General features: G+C 45.2%; 1 protein-coding gene across 1 annotated transcript; it reads left to right on the forward strand.

Moving 5' to 3' along the window:
* Nucleotides 1-6: 6 nt before the first annotated feature.
* RCC1L (RCC1 like) lies at nt 7-13,542 on the forward strand. Its single transcript, XM_042829899.1, has 11 exons — nt 7-318; nt 1,038-1,167; nt 3,465-3,593; nt 4,425-4,491; nt 5,591-5,642; nt 6,663-6,747; nt 7,668-7,849; nt 8,929-9,013; nt 9,925-10,098; nt 11,357-11,442; nt 12,301-13,542. Exons 1-11 carry the CDS (start codon nt 22-24, stop codon nt 12,376-12,378), a joined length of 1,365 nt encoding a protein of 454 aa, XP_042685833.1. The 5' UTR covers nt 7-21; the 3' UTR covers nt 12,379-13,542.
* The last annotated feature ends 317 nt before the right edge of the window (nt 13,543-13,859 follow it).

Raw genomic sequence — 13,859 nt, forward strand, 5'->3', positions numbered from 1 at the left:
CGCAGGTGAGAGGTCGCCAAGATGGCGGCGCTGGCGGTGAGGCGGGCGCCGGGAGCAGCGGGGCTTTCGCCAATTCCGCGCCGCGGCCTGGCCAAACCCGCGGGGCCGCCGAGCGCCAGGCAGCTGCGGGAAGCCGATGAGGCCGCCCCGATCTTCCAGTACGTGGGGAAGGCGGCTAAGCGGAAGGATCGGGTTTTCGTGTGGGGTTTCTCCTACTCGGGCGCTCTGGGCGTGCCCAGCTTCGTGAAGCCGGACGCGGGCTGGAAGAAGCCGCGGCGGATCCAAGCGACGCCTTACCGACTGGAAACGGAGGAGAAGGTGGGCGGGGAGCCGGGCTATGGAGCTGGAGACTGGGAAGCTCCTTGTCAACGCGTCGTTCGCTGTGAGGGTGTCGAGACGGAGAGGCTTCGGGCTCCTCCGGGGGGATTTAGCACCACGCAGACGCTGTCCTGCGCCTCCTGCTGTGGGAACCGCTTTGTCAGTGCGTTGGGTTTGTGTTGTGAGGAGGCCGTGGGAGCGGGTGAGGAGGGGAGCGGCAGAGCTGTGAGGGGTCTGGAGCACAGGTGTGATGGCTGGGCTGGGTCAGCGTGGAGCAGGGAGCAGCGAGGTATTCTCTGAGCTTCCTCAAGTGCCTGAAAGGAGGTGTGAGGTGGGGGTCGGGCACCCGGGTAACTGCGAGAGGATGAGAGGTGATGGCTTTAAGTGGTGCTGAGGGAGGTTCAGCTTGGAGATCAGGAAATGTTTGTTCTCCGAAAGAGTGGCACAGCTGCACGGGGCAGTGGTGGAGTCACCGTCCCCAGAGGTGTTGCAGAGCTGCGGGGTTGTGGCTTGAGGGATCACAGAATCACACGGGTTGGAAGGGACCTCAAGGATCATGTAGTTCCAACCCCCCTGCCTAGCAGGGCCACCAAACAGGGATGTGGGGTTGGGTTGGTGGTTGGACTTGGTGATCTCAATGGTCTTTTCCAACCTTAACAATTCTGTGATTCATTTTTCTGTGCTTATTACTGAATGCTACTTTTTGTTTGTCTTCAAAGATAACCTCTGCTGCCTGTGGTTATGGATTCACGTTGCTGTCTTCTAACACCACTGACATCACCAAAGTGTGGGGCACGGGCCTGAACAAGGACTCCCAGCTTGGATTTCAGAGAAGCATAAGAGACAGAAGTAAGGATTGAGGTGTCGTAAAGCCTTACAGGGCAGCGCTGTGGGGTGCACACAATGAGCGAAACTTCAGATGAGAAGGTGTAGAAAATTTGCTGGAGGTTCTGATGCAGATCATAGGGCCGTACAAACATGTTTACATGTTTGTTTGGTTTTTGAACTTAGCTGTGTTTTTCCATGGTTTGTAAGTAGGTATGGAAGCCATTGATCTTTTCTAGGCACTGTTCCTGTATTCTTGCCTAAAAGATAACTAAAATGGAAGCACCTTTTTGTTGAGTCTGCAGACAGTATGATGGACCTGTTATTAAAATGATTTTGGCAAGATGGTTTGCTCCCTTCTGTTGTCCTTGCATCTGTAAAGTAATTTTCTTTCACATGGAGATTTTTTGACAAGGTCAGTGTTGGCTTTTTGTGACACTGTTGATTTATTTTATTTTCATACAAAATTGAATTTTGAAAGGAAAATGCATTATTCAAACATTTGGTCTTATACCAAACTCTCAAACACATGAAGAAGATTATCTCTGTGAGAAAGCTGTCACTTTCCACCTAAACCAGATATCAAAAACCATGAGCTTCTTTCCTTAAAAGGCATTTGTTTGAAAATATTCTTTAAACAATTAGGAAAAAATGCATTATAACCAGTTTTTCCTCTTCATAAACGGTAAGAGCATAATTCATCAAGGTATGACGTGTCTGTTATGGGCAAGAAATTAAACTTAATGGCAAACCAACAGAAAATAACTGCTGTTGTGGAGAATGCTGAAGTCTGTGCACTTAAACAGCAGCAGGAAAATGACAGCAGCCTCCACTCAGTTTTGCTTTTCAAGGTTTCAGCTCTTACTCTGCCTTATTTCTGTAACTGTTCAAGTCTCAGAAGTGTCCTCTCGTCTTCTAGGTTTGTTTGTTTTTTTTTTTTAATTTCATGCTGATTTTTCTTTTTGCTAAAGGGTCCAGAAAAAGGTTAAATAGTTCTGCAGTTCAAGCCCTTCTAAGTAAGGGAGTGCACACTGTTTTGTGGGAGCTGTTGAAAGTGATGTGCAGATCAGTGAGGATGCTTCTGCTCCACATTTAACTTTCCACTGACAAGTTTTCTGTTGGCTAAGCTGCTTGTTCCTTAGTTTTGCAGCCTAGCTTTGATAGCTGCTAATTCTAATGCTGTGTCCCCACAGAGCTGTTTCACAGGGAACCTAAACCTTCTGGTTTCCAGATGGCTGTATGTCATGCTGTAGAATCAGCTATTTCTAAGCTAAAGTTACATTTTTATCTTCACCCTATCCTGCCTTAGCCACCTTGTTTGTTTTCCTCTCATGTCCTTCAGATACCATCAGTGATGATAGTGAGTTCATTACACAGATCCCAGTAGGCTGAACTGGAAGGAACAGAGAGAAAAAGGGGTTTTGTTTTGTGACATCCATGTCTCTTTAGACAGATAGACTTAGACCGTAGGCTTTAGACCTGACTTAGAGCAGGTGTAGGTGTTCTTCTTCTAACTGAGGCAGTGAGAGCTAGTTAAAATGCTGCTACATGTGGGCAGAACACTGTATTGAGTCTTCTGGGATTTGCTTTCACCTGTTATAGTCTTTGATATCACAGCTTTTTCATCTCCCCTTAACCTTTTGCCTAGCACTTGTTATGTTCTGCTGTTCATTTTTTTCCCCAGTTGCCTGTAACTGATTACACATTCTTTAAGTTACTAAATCTTTTTCTAATACAGCCTGTCACTTTCCTTCTTGAGCCTTAGATCTCTCATCCCTTATGGAGCTGTGCTTGCTATTGTTTTTTTGCGTGCCATTTTCTGAAAGGGCCTTTATTGTACTTTAAATATGAAGCCCTAAGATTTTCTGTTTGCCTTTCATGCTGTCTTTTTGTGGTGTCTGCTATTGTACCTTGTTTGCAGTATCCCCATTTGTACAGAGTGCTTTAGTTTGAGCTTAGTGTTAGGCTTTCTAGTGATCCAGACGTACTCAACAAAATGATTGAGTGTGTGGCTGAAAGCCTCAGTTTCCCAGTTCTGGCCTCCTGGTACTTTATTAACTTTCACTGTCCATGTATGGTGGATTTTTGGCTAGGCAGTGATTCTTCAGGATGGCTTCAGCCATCCCTATTTCTTTTAATCTTTTTCTGCCAGTGATGAATACCACCCCCCTTTTTACTTTTCTTTAGCATCCTGGCTTTCAAAAATAAGTTTCCTTTTGTATTGACTAGGAATCTGTTTGTGTATGTACAGTATAATCAACAAATATACGATGAATTTCCTTCATAGAATCAACTGACTTTATTTCTCTCTCTTCCTTAAGCCAAAGGCTATGAATATGTCTTAGAACCATCTCCAATCCCATTACCTCTGGAGAAGCCACAGAAGACTCGAGTCCTGCAGGTGTCCTGTGGCAGAGCTCATTCCCTGATCCTGACAGACAGCGAAGGGGGTATGGTGTTGCTCATGCTGGTAACAAGGCTGACTGTGCTTTCATTGAAGACTTGAGAAAGATTGTCTGATGTCCTCTAGAACTAGATCCCAGGAGCACTGCCTGCGCTGTCAGTGTGATGCAGGTCTTTGTGGGATTGCTCCCAGGAAGCAGAGGCCTGAGCTGATAATCATGCTGTGCTCTGCGTGCTGTTTGGCTGAAGCTGTAAACGTGCTGGATGCTTTTTGACTGCAAGTATTGCAAAATACGGTTTGTTTACCTAGCCTCAAGCCTCCTTTAAGTGCAGGCTGTTTGTCTTGTTTGGGCAGATATGTTTTTGAATTCATTTTTGCATAGCTATGCCAATAGTTCTGTGTTACTTTCCCTGTGGAGCCCAAGTGCTGCATGTATAAAAGCAGTGAATGAGTCGGTCTCTGTGCAGAAGGTCTGCTGTGTGAATTGGCGTTCTGCCTCCGTGCTGACTCTCTGGAGCAGTGGCTTCAGTGCTGCTGATTGCCAGTGAGCTGCATGGTGGATGTGACACTCCTGTGGGAGCACTGATCTGTTCCTGAGTCTCCTTGGCAACGCCAGGCTGGGCTGTGCAATTACTGAAGGACAGCCAATGGGCTCCAGGTACTGCTGCAGCAACGCTCCTGGTTATTGTTGGCTGAAATGGATTCAGTCACTTGACTTTAAGAGGATTTGGCTGGGAGGAAGCTTCTGCCCAGTTTTCAAGTGCTGTGTTTAAACTATCATACTGAGGGCTTTACTAATATATCTTATGTACCTACAAAGAAGCTTTTGTGAGGTTGGGCAGCAACAAAACTGCTCTGTTTTATCATTGTTTTTCAGTCTTCACCATGGGAAACAATTCTTATGGACAGTGTGGTCGGAAAGTTGTTGAAGATGAAGTTTACAGGTGAGAATCCAAATGATTGGAACTTTGTTAACCTTAAAAGCATTGTTGCATGAAAAGAACCTTTCAGGAAAGCTTGTAGGTGGTATAAGGATACTGTTCTTAATCTTGAGCAGGCTTTTATGCTGCAGGCATCATGCAAAAGGCCTGACTGTAAAGCCAGGCTGGACACAAGCATTCTTCTTACCACATTCATAAAACAGGAAAAAAAAGTCAATATCTGACAATTTTCACAGGACACAGTGAGGAACAGCAGCCTTCATAAATAGCCTGAGTTGATCTGTATCAGTAGTCCTTGCTTCAGCCTTTCAGAGGGGATGTGTAAGTGGCTCTTCTGGGAGAGGGGAGGTCTTAGAAGTGCCATTTCATCACAAAAGAGTCATCCTTTTGTTGGACCTCTGTGCTGTGACAGCCTTTGAGGCTGGGCTCATTTCCTTGACGGTGTGTTTATGGGCCACCAAATGCATTCTCAAAATATTTACAAGAGAGTAGTGATCTAAGTGGGAATGTGCTGGAAGTTTCTGATTCCATCACTGGGCATGGAAGAGGTCTTGCAGATTGCTGTGATCCACGAGACTTGGCCTGTGGAGTTTGAAGGCAATAGCTGTAATTTAGCTAGCTGCTCTTCACCTTGATACTAGAAATGTTCAGAGGTATTACAGTACAATCAAGGTACTGTTCAGAATTCCTGTTTTTATAAGAGTGAAATGAATGCTAACACTGCTTTTTGTGCTCTGGGATCTAATTTCAATTAGTCTGTAGGTTAGCATAAGTGTTTATGCAGGTGCTGCAGTATTATCTACTGTCAGTGTTCTTTCCAGGCTAGGGAATGTGTCTGAGGACTTCCACCCCCAGTTCCCATTAAAGGTTATATTTTAAAAGCATCTGTTCTTCTCTAGGAGAAGAGAATGCAAAATCAGTTCCCTTTTTTGTTCAGTGGAACTGTGCTTTCTGATCCTATAAGAGCATGAAAGACTCTCTTCTTCAAACAGCAAAGTGACCTTTGGGTAAAGGGAGGTCTGCCTTCACATTTTTCAGTTGCAGTCCTCTGAAATGCTCTCTTTGCCTTTTATCTTCTCGGTTGCTATTTGATGGTATCCAGTGAAAGCCATTTAATTCATCAACTGAATGATTTTGACAGCAGAGTTGTCCAGGTAAGAGGATCTTCTGAATCTAAATCTGAAGGTGGGTGGGAAACTGGCTGAGTGACTAAGCCCAGAGCATGGTGATCAGTGGCGTGAAGTCTGGCTGGAGGCCGTCATCTGGTGGTCTGTCCTGGGCTCAGTGCTGGGTCCAGTCCTATGAAACACCTTCATTAATTCCCTTGGAGTCCTGGTCACAGGGGAGCTGCTTTATTTCAAATTTTGTCTTTTCCATTTCAGAAGTGAACTGTGGGCCCTGCTGAGGGTTTGCAGAAGGCTGTTTGTGATGCTCGTTCCTCACACAGCTGCAGCATTTCCAGGCACAGGGGCAGTTCAGCAGTAGTAGGCTGTGCTGCTGCAGTAGTATTTTGTGTATAGGTGTTGCTTCTGGCTTGTGCAGCATCCTCAAAGCCAAGGATGATGTATTTGTCAGCAGTCAGAGAGAACATTGCACGTCCTAATTGTGCTTAGAGGTAGGCTTTTCAAAGGTTTTTTCTCAGGGGAATTGAGTCATTGGTACCTGTTTGTACTTTTGCAGCATCTGCTTGCTTAAAATTTCTGGTACTCAATCTCTTAAATTGTGAGTTGATGTTTGGCAAAGTTTTAGGCTCTATTTTTGAAGAGCTTGACTTTAATTTGTGCCAAACCTGTGGCAGACATGATTGCCAGTTCAGTGTAAACCTAAATTTGAGAACAGCTGTGTGGTAGCATTCTGAGAAGGGAAATCTCTTATTTATTCTTTACTGTTATTATGTTGCACTGCTGAATCTGGCTTTCTGTTAACTCAGCCTTGTTCTGGATCTCAAAACAACTGCAGCATGACTTCCCACAAAGAAAGCTCTGCTGTTTCTTGTGTTGTATCATGCTGTTTGTAGCCTGTAGAGCACTTTCATTTGCAGAGAAAGGTCAAAATCTGGGCTGATGGGTGCTGTGGAGGTTCATTGCTCAATTTGTCTGCCAGTAATGCTTCAGTAAATCAGTTCTGAACACGTGACTTTTCCTGACCAGGTCTGGCTTTCTGTTTGTGTGCAGGTTGTGTGTGGGCAGGACCACAGTCTGTTTAGAACCAAGAAAGGCGCTGTCTTTGCGTGCGGTTGGGGAGCTGATGGACAAACAGGTAGGAGCTCAGCTTGCTGTATTCATCCATTTACTAAAATGCAAGCTGTTAATTCAGAGCTTAATTTGTCTTGCATGTATGGATGGAAGGGGGCTGGTGTGTTTCCAGCTGTGTGCAGATGTTCTCAGTACTCTTATGTAGCCACAGAGACACAGCAGTTCAGTTCATTTTCCAGATACCGTGCTGTCAGTCCCAGCATGCAGTCTGAGGAGGATGTGTTTGCTGCTTGAAGCTGGAGGGGAGGTTATCTGGCAGTGGCATGTGAAAGTTAGCTCCCTGCTTCCATGCAGACTTTCTTTGCTTCACGATTCTCATTTCGGGGTCTTTTGCTTTGGACTAACAGAGATCTTTGGCTGCAGCTGCTGTCTTAGCATGGGATCTTTGGCCAGGCCCTTCTGGTGGCTCTTGCTGGCAGAGGACTTTCTCTGAGCCCTTCCTGCTGTTTTGTCCTTCTGCTGCTCCTGAAGCCGGGTTCTTTCTGCAGTTCTGTCACGCAGGCATACTGTGGTCTGTCTGCACTCTGGTCTCCTGTCCAAGCAGCTGTCACATCATCTGCTGGCTTCCCAGCATCTTTTGCCACTTCTCCTGCTGTTGTCCAAAATGATTGCGGAGTGTGCTGTCACTCCTGGCTGTCTTTGCAGAAGGCACAGTGCTGTGGGACTTTGCCTCCATCAGGATATCTGCTTGGCTTGTTCAGTGCTCTCAAACTCTTCAGTCCATGCAGACAAGAGAGATGAGGGCCTAGGCTGTGTCCCATGCATGGCTGTATGAAGTTGTTCTGTATTTCAGAGAGAGGAAGCTTTCTTTAGTGGAGCTGGTGTTTGTGGCTGCTTGTCCATTGAAGTGTGTTTGGTGTAGGAATTAAAGAATGGCTGGAAAAATATTCTTAATCACCTTGCTCTTTTTTTTTCCCCTTTCAGGTCTTGGACACTACAATATCACTAGTGTTCCAACTAAGCTAGGTGGTGACATTGCTGGAGTGAACATTATCCAAGTCTCTTCCTATGGGGACTGTTGTCTGGCTGTTTCAGATGAGGGAGACCTCTTTGGTTGGGGAAATTCAGAATACTTGCAGTTGGCATCTGTCACAGAAACCACACAGGTCAGTTGGCCTGGGGGCCTTGTTTTCACATGTTTCTGTTAGGCTGCAGTTAAAAATTAAGTGCTTCTCCCAGCTCTTTTTTTGACAGCAGTATAAATCAATATAAACTAACACCACTAGCAAGCTGATTTTCCCAATGGTTTATGAAACCAATGTGTCTGAAATGGTTGTATAGCTTTAGGGCAGCATGTTTCCCAGCTGTTGATAGGCAGAGGTTTGGGTTACCTCATCCCAGTTTGTTTGTCTGTTATGGGGTAGAGCACACTGTGTTCTCTTCCTCAGCCCATTGCTTTTGCACCCAATGAGATGCAGCTTAGTGTTTGTGCTGGATGCTTTAATGAGGCAATCTTAGGATCTGTAGAAAGAAATAAAAATGGGGGGTGGGGGGAGTATATGGTTTTAATAACTTTTAAAATCAAGGTGTTGTTAATAGATATGTATTATACAGCAGGGAAATTAGGTTCTTTAATTATGTACTTCATAATGTTGAACTCTGTGCCATGGGCCTGGGTTTTTACACCAGCTCCCTTAGTAAGTTTAGAGTTGGCCCTGAACAACTCCCAGGTTTTTGCACATAGAAGCTTGTTGGAGCAAACTTCTGTGGGTAAAGAATATAGTGCTGACTTGACACAAGTGTTGTAGCAGTGATGTAATTAGACAGATGGTCTCCTCTTAGAGTTGGTGTAGAAATGGAGTCAGGGAATTCATTCCTACTCTGCTATTCCTGGCAGAAAGCTGAGAGCAAGCAGTCATGTTAGCATGGCCCTAGTGAAATATGTCACTTTGTTTCTTATGCTACTCCTCGTCTGTCATTAATGTAGGGCTAATTACTGAGGCTTGGGAGGCCTGAAGACAATGACTGTTAGAAGTAGTGTAGTGGCTGCCTGACTGGGTGCTTAGGGGTCTGGAGTAGCTGAATGGCACCTTTGCTAAAGCTGGAGTTTTACTCATCACATAGGTAATGTGCAGATTACAGAACAGCAGGTACTGCCTGCAACTAAAACTATAGAAAACATTAAAAATGGAGGTGTTTTCCAGTTTATTACCTTGTCTGAAAGAACTCTTGCAACCTCATGCAGGTGAACATTCCCAGACATTTGCCTTTCAAGATTGGGAAGATAAAGGAGGCTGCGTGTGGAGGTACTGGCAACATTGTGCTAACTGGTGAGTTGGTTTTTACAGCCATCCTCTTTAATGCAAGGCCATGCAGTGGGTGGGTTATAACATACTGAAGCCAGCTTCTTGTTCTCTAGAAGCAGGGAGTTTCTGTCAGTATGAGAAAAGCTTGGATGATGAGAACACTATGATTTAAGAGTGAACTAGAGATCCCTTCTGATCCCTTGTTTTCTGATCACATGGGTGGCCTATAATGAAGGTGGATATAGGAGAGAAGTAAGGCAACACTTGAGAGGAGGAGCAGGCCTTTATAAGTCAGACTTATAAATAAATCTTGATGAAGCAGACTGGAAAGCAGAGAGTTCTGAAAATTCTTGCTGAACGTTCTTGGGATTGCCAGCAGTGTGAGGAGCACAGCTTGAAGAAAGATCCTGAATAAAGGAGCAAGGGAAAGGGTTGCACTGCTTTGAGGAAGGATTTTCTTGATGAAGACATTCCCACTTACAGTGCAGTTACTGTGAAGACGTTTGAGCTTCTAGCGTGAAGGAAGCAAAGCTGGCAGTCATAGCATCTTATTCTGTCTTATGCTGTCCAGCTGCTGCCTTTTAAGAGAGAATGGCAGGCAGGGCAGCTAGCCTGCCTCAAAGGTTTGGCTGTGCCTCAAAGGAATAAGCAGTGATAATAAAATATTCAGTCTCTAGCTGAAGGATTTTATCCAGCCTGCACTGTTGGCGTTTTTCCCCCATAAAAGTTTTGCCTGTGAAGCTTGATGAGCCTACACAGCTTAGGGAAAAAAAATAAAGGGAATGCATTGTTTATTACTTCTGAATATTCAAAAGGTGTTTGACCTCTCTGGGAGAAAGGAGAATATATCCCTTTGGATCTGATTAACTCTTGGTCATGGCATGAATTTCACAAGCACAGACTTTATTACAGAGTGTCTTCTTACTGTAATGCAGAAGAAGGAAGTGTTTTTGTCTGGGGATATGGAATTCTTGGGAAAGGACCAAACCTAACTGAAACAGCAGTGCCAGAGATGATCCCCCCCAGCCTTTTTGGCTGGTCAGACTTCAGTCCTGATGTCCGTGTTGCTCGTGTTCGCTGTGGGCTCAGCCACTTTGCAGCACTTACAAGTAAGTTTCTAGTCCTGTTGTCATGAAGAAGTCGTGTGGCCGTGCTATTCTCAGCTTAACTAACAGACAAAACCACCTTTCTTTAAGCTTAAACCACGCTGGAATGCAGCAGGAGGGGCAGCATGTTTGCAGGAGTCAGCGTGATCTCTGATCAAGGTGCTGCTATGATAAAACCTGTTTCAGTGTGAACATGTCTGTTACTTACTTGTCACTTCTGAAATGAGCTATAAGTTCTAGAAAGTGTTATTCTTCTAGTAAAAGAAGATAATCAATCTTTTTCAAACAGGAAAGCCAGGCAGGTTTTTTATTTTCTCATACAGAATAAATCAATTGCACTTGCAGAAGAAAAAGAATTCCAGTGATAGATGGACAAGCTAACACTGAGAGTTTGAATGTCAGGCTTTCTTGCATCTTCTGACCAATTCCATCAGCAGCCTGAGGTGGGAAGAGTTAGTATGCTAGGATGTGATGCCATGATATGTATGCATGTGTTGACACCAGCCTTAAAAAGCAGCTTTGGACGTGAAGGTCACTTCAAAATGATCAGCAGAGGGCAGCAGCACAGGAAACCCGTGTGCTTGCTGAGCAAAAACCCTGCTTTGCTAATGAGAAGTGCTTATTCCTGACTGCTTGTCAGCGCTGGGGAAGTGCTGTGCCTGTATCTGGTCTCCCCTGTTATCCAGGAGGCATTACAAACTGCAGCCTGCCTAAACTGGACTTGTTTTGGTTGTCTCTTCTGTGGAGCTCATCTGCATGCTTCAGTATGTCGGGAGGATTGAAAAATGGTCACTTCCTGACACAACTGAATGTGATTTTTGTTTTTCCTCAGTTGCCAGTGGAAGTCTCCCCTGTTGGGCAGTAAGCACTGTCCAGGTGTTGGACTGCGTTGGGTTTCACTGCCTTGCTTACCCCACAAGGGCTGCTGCCTGCACTTGTGCAAGGCCTGTGACGTGGGCTCACACCACATCCTTATCTCTAAATTGGAGAGAGATGTATTGGAAGGCTGAACTATTCAGTGGATAAATAATGGGTTGGAGGGTTGTGGTCAACAGCTCTGTGTCCAGGTGGAGACGAGACACAAGTGGTGTCCCCCAGTGGTTTTGGGGCCAGTGCTCTTCAACATCTCTATCAGTGACATAGAGGGCTCTTTATACTCCCAGCAGCACCATAGCCACAGCTGCCAACATCACAAATAGAGGGTTTTTTTTTTTTTAATGACTCCACCTGATTATTTTTTTTCTATTCTTTGTTTGCATAGACAGAGGAGAACTCTTTGTATGGGGCAAGAATCTAAGAGGGTGCCTGGGAATTGGAAGAATGGAAGACCAGTATTTCCCATGGAGGGTAAGGACAATGATGTGAAGACCAAGAGTGTATTTTTTTAGTTCATCTTTGTTATCATGAGGGCAAGAAACTTCATTTGTTACATAGTTTGGTTAAGTAATTTTGGCAGAAGTGGAAACCTGAGGTGACTGTAGGACTGCTTTCTTTTCCAAAGGTCCTTGTTTAGCCTTGCCCAGGGTGGAGGTATTTTTGAGTCTACTTTGAGGGTTTTGTTCCCTCTGACAGCTGGCTCCTGCAGGATGTTACTACATCACTGTGCCAAAGTTACCATTCTCTTTGTAATGTCTTTCTTTGTCTATCTTTGTAATGCTCTAGAGCTAGCTATCTCTGCATTCCTTTAGCTCCAAGGAAAAGCTTGCATCTTGCCATTTGTAGCCTCTGCTTTCCTTGAGCTTTAAGTGCACTACGAGTGAAAGAGGCATAGCTAGACTAGTGGTTGGGCTGGGTCTGCCTAACATCAGAGCAAAAACTGCCTTAGGCAGAGTTGAGTTTTTACATCTCTCCTGTCCTTGCTGATGAGAGAAGAGACTAATCCTTGTGGTGCTTGGGCAGATCCTCATCCTGTTGTCTGGGTTATGTTCAGGTTTGGGCATGTTTTTGTGCTGTCTGCTAGTGAGGCCTCCCTTTCTGCCTTTCCAAAACTTTGTGAGGGCAGAACAGGAATGTTCCACTGCTCAATGCACGAGCATCTCTGGTGCTCAGTCTTGCTTTCTCTGGGTTTTCCAGATGATACTTTTATAGGTTTAAGTTCCTTCAAAAGCCACGGGTATGTTAAGCAGAAGGGAGAATGAGAAATGGGAAATACAGCGTAGGAAATCTCATCTTGAGAAGCAATCTGCTCTTGTGTGTCTGATCCAGGTAACTATACCCGGCGAAGTGGTGGATGTTGCATGTGGAGTTGATCATATGGTAAGCATGGTTAAATCTTTCATGTGATATTGCTGAGCCTTGGCACTGTGCTTGGAAGATGAGGGTCGTGGCGAAGAGCTTCTTGGAAAGGAAGGCTCACTCCAGGGAGCCAGGCAAGAGGTGACTGTGAGCAGAGACAGCCATAACAGTGCCTGGCTGTGCTGTCATCTCTGCATCGTGGAAACGCTCCAGCCCGGCTGCGGGAAGGAATTACATTCCCCAAAGAGAGTGGAAATGCAGGGAGTGCTCTGGCAGCTTTGTGGCAGGCTCCCAAAGAGTCTGACACCCAGCCCACAGCTGGTGAGTCCCTCTGGGCACAAGGATGAAGAGCATCTCTCTCCCTCAGGGAAGACTGGCAGGAGATGAAATCTGTAGCTCAGGACATTCATTTGTGGATGCTTTCTCTGGCACATCAGTGTTGGACTGAGCCAAGTTATTTCTCAAGAGAAAACTTTTTTTCTGTTACTATGTTTTTATGTGGAAGAAAACTCATTCTGGCTGTTGGAGTCCAGCACAGCTGTCCCCTGCATCCACCACCAGCTGTGGACTCTGAAGACTCTGCATCCAAGGAACACATTCATTAAACTGGGAGAGTGAGAACTTGTCTGCAGGGGGAAAGTACTGCTAAATAAGACAATTTATGGAAATTGTGGAAACATAAATCATATGCTGCCTACATTGCCACTGCTATGGAAGCACAGATTGATGGACAGTGGAAGTAGGCTGCAAACAAAGCTCCCTTCTGACTACATGCAGTGGCGATGAGCAGCACTTACTGTTTGTCAGTACTTTGTCTTCACACTGCTGCCTTTGACTTTTAGATGTTCTAGCAATCGTTCTTGTCTGTGGGGCTGTGATTGTTCTCAGTTGCAAAGAGCCTTCTTGAATTAGCCTGGCACTTCTGCAGTGCATGTCAGAGGAGGGAGTCTTGGGCAAGAAGCAGAGTTACTGCAAAGCCTTGGTTTCTTGGTACCTTCTCAGCAGAGAAGCTTTTGCAGGAAGCACATCTGAAATCCAGTAGGCTGAAGGAGAGGGGATGCAGAACTTGTAGGCACTGAACTGGAAAACTGCTGTGAAATACTCCAACCCTCAGGCAGAGTTGTTGTATGTCTCTCTAGGAGATGCCTCTACTTTGTAAACTATTTTTTTCAAAATCCAAGCAAATGTTTTTAATAAAGCAATTATAAAGTCTTTGTATTGGTAGTAATGGAAATTTTCTTGAGCTTGGCTTCCCACGAGGGCTGCTCTGTCTTGCAACTCTTCATTTAAACTGAAGCTCTGTGGAGCACAGGGCTGTGGCAAGAAACATCTTCTGTCAGCTGAAGCACCTCCACGCTGGCATGAAAGCAGAAGTGAACGTTCAGTTGTGAAGGACCTTTACTGGTGTGAATTCTTGTTAAGTTGGCTTTAATTTAAACCTTTTACATCGGGCTTGAGCTGCCCAAGCATATCTTGTTGACCTCATGGGAGTAGCTATGCCCTTTTATCACATGGAAGCGTATTAAAGC

This window comes from Centrocercus urophasianus, unplaced genomic scaffold, assembly GCF_019232065.1.
Source record: "Centrocercus urophasianus isolate 14NV4802_14NV808 unplaced genomic scaffold, USGS_Curo_1.0 seq_33, whole genome shotgun sequence".
In the NCBI taxonomy this organism is placed as follows: domain Eukaryota; kingdom Metazoa; phylum Chordata; class Aves; order Galliformes; family Phasianidae; genus Centrocercus; species Centrocercus urophasianus.

Excerpts from the sequence above, each read along its gene's own strand:
- RCC1L (XM_042829899.1), top strand. The coding sequence starts at position 22 with ATGGCGGCGCTGGCGGTGAGGCGGGCGCCGGGAGCAGCGGGGCTTTCG. Across the intron at positions 5,643-6,662 it reads TTGACAGCAGAGTTGTCCAG|GTTGTGTGTGGGCAGGACCA; the intron begins GTAAGAGGATCT and ends GTTTGTGTGCAG. Across the intron at positions 11,443-12,300 it reads ACCAGTATTTCCCATGGAGG|GTAACTATACCCGGCGAAGT; the intron begins GTAAGGACAATG and ends TGTCTGATCCAG.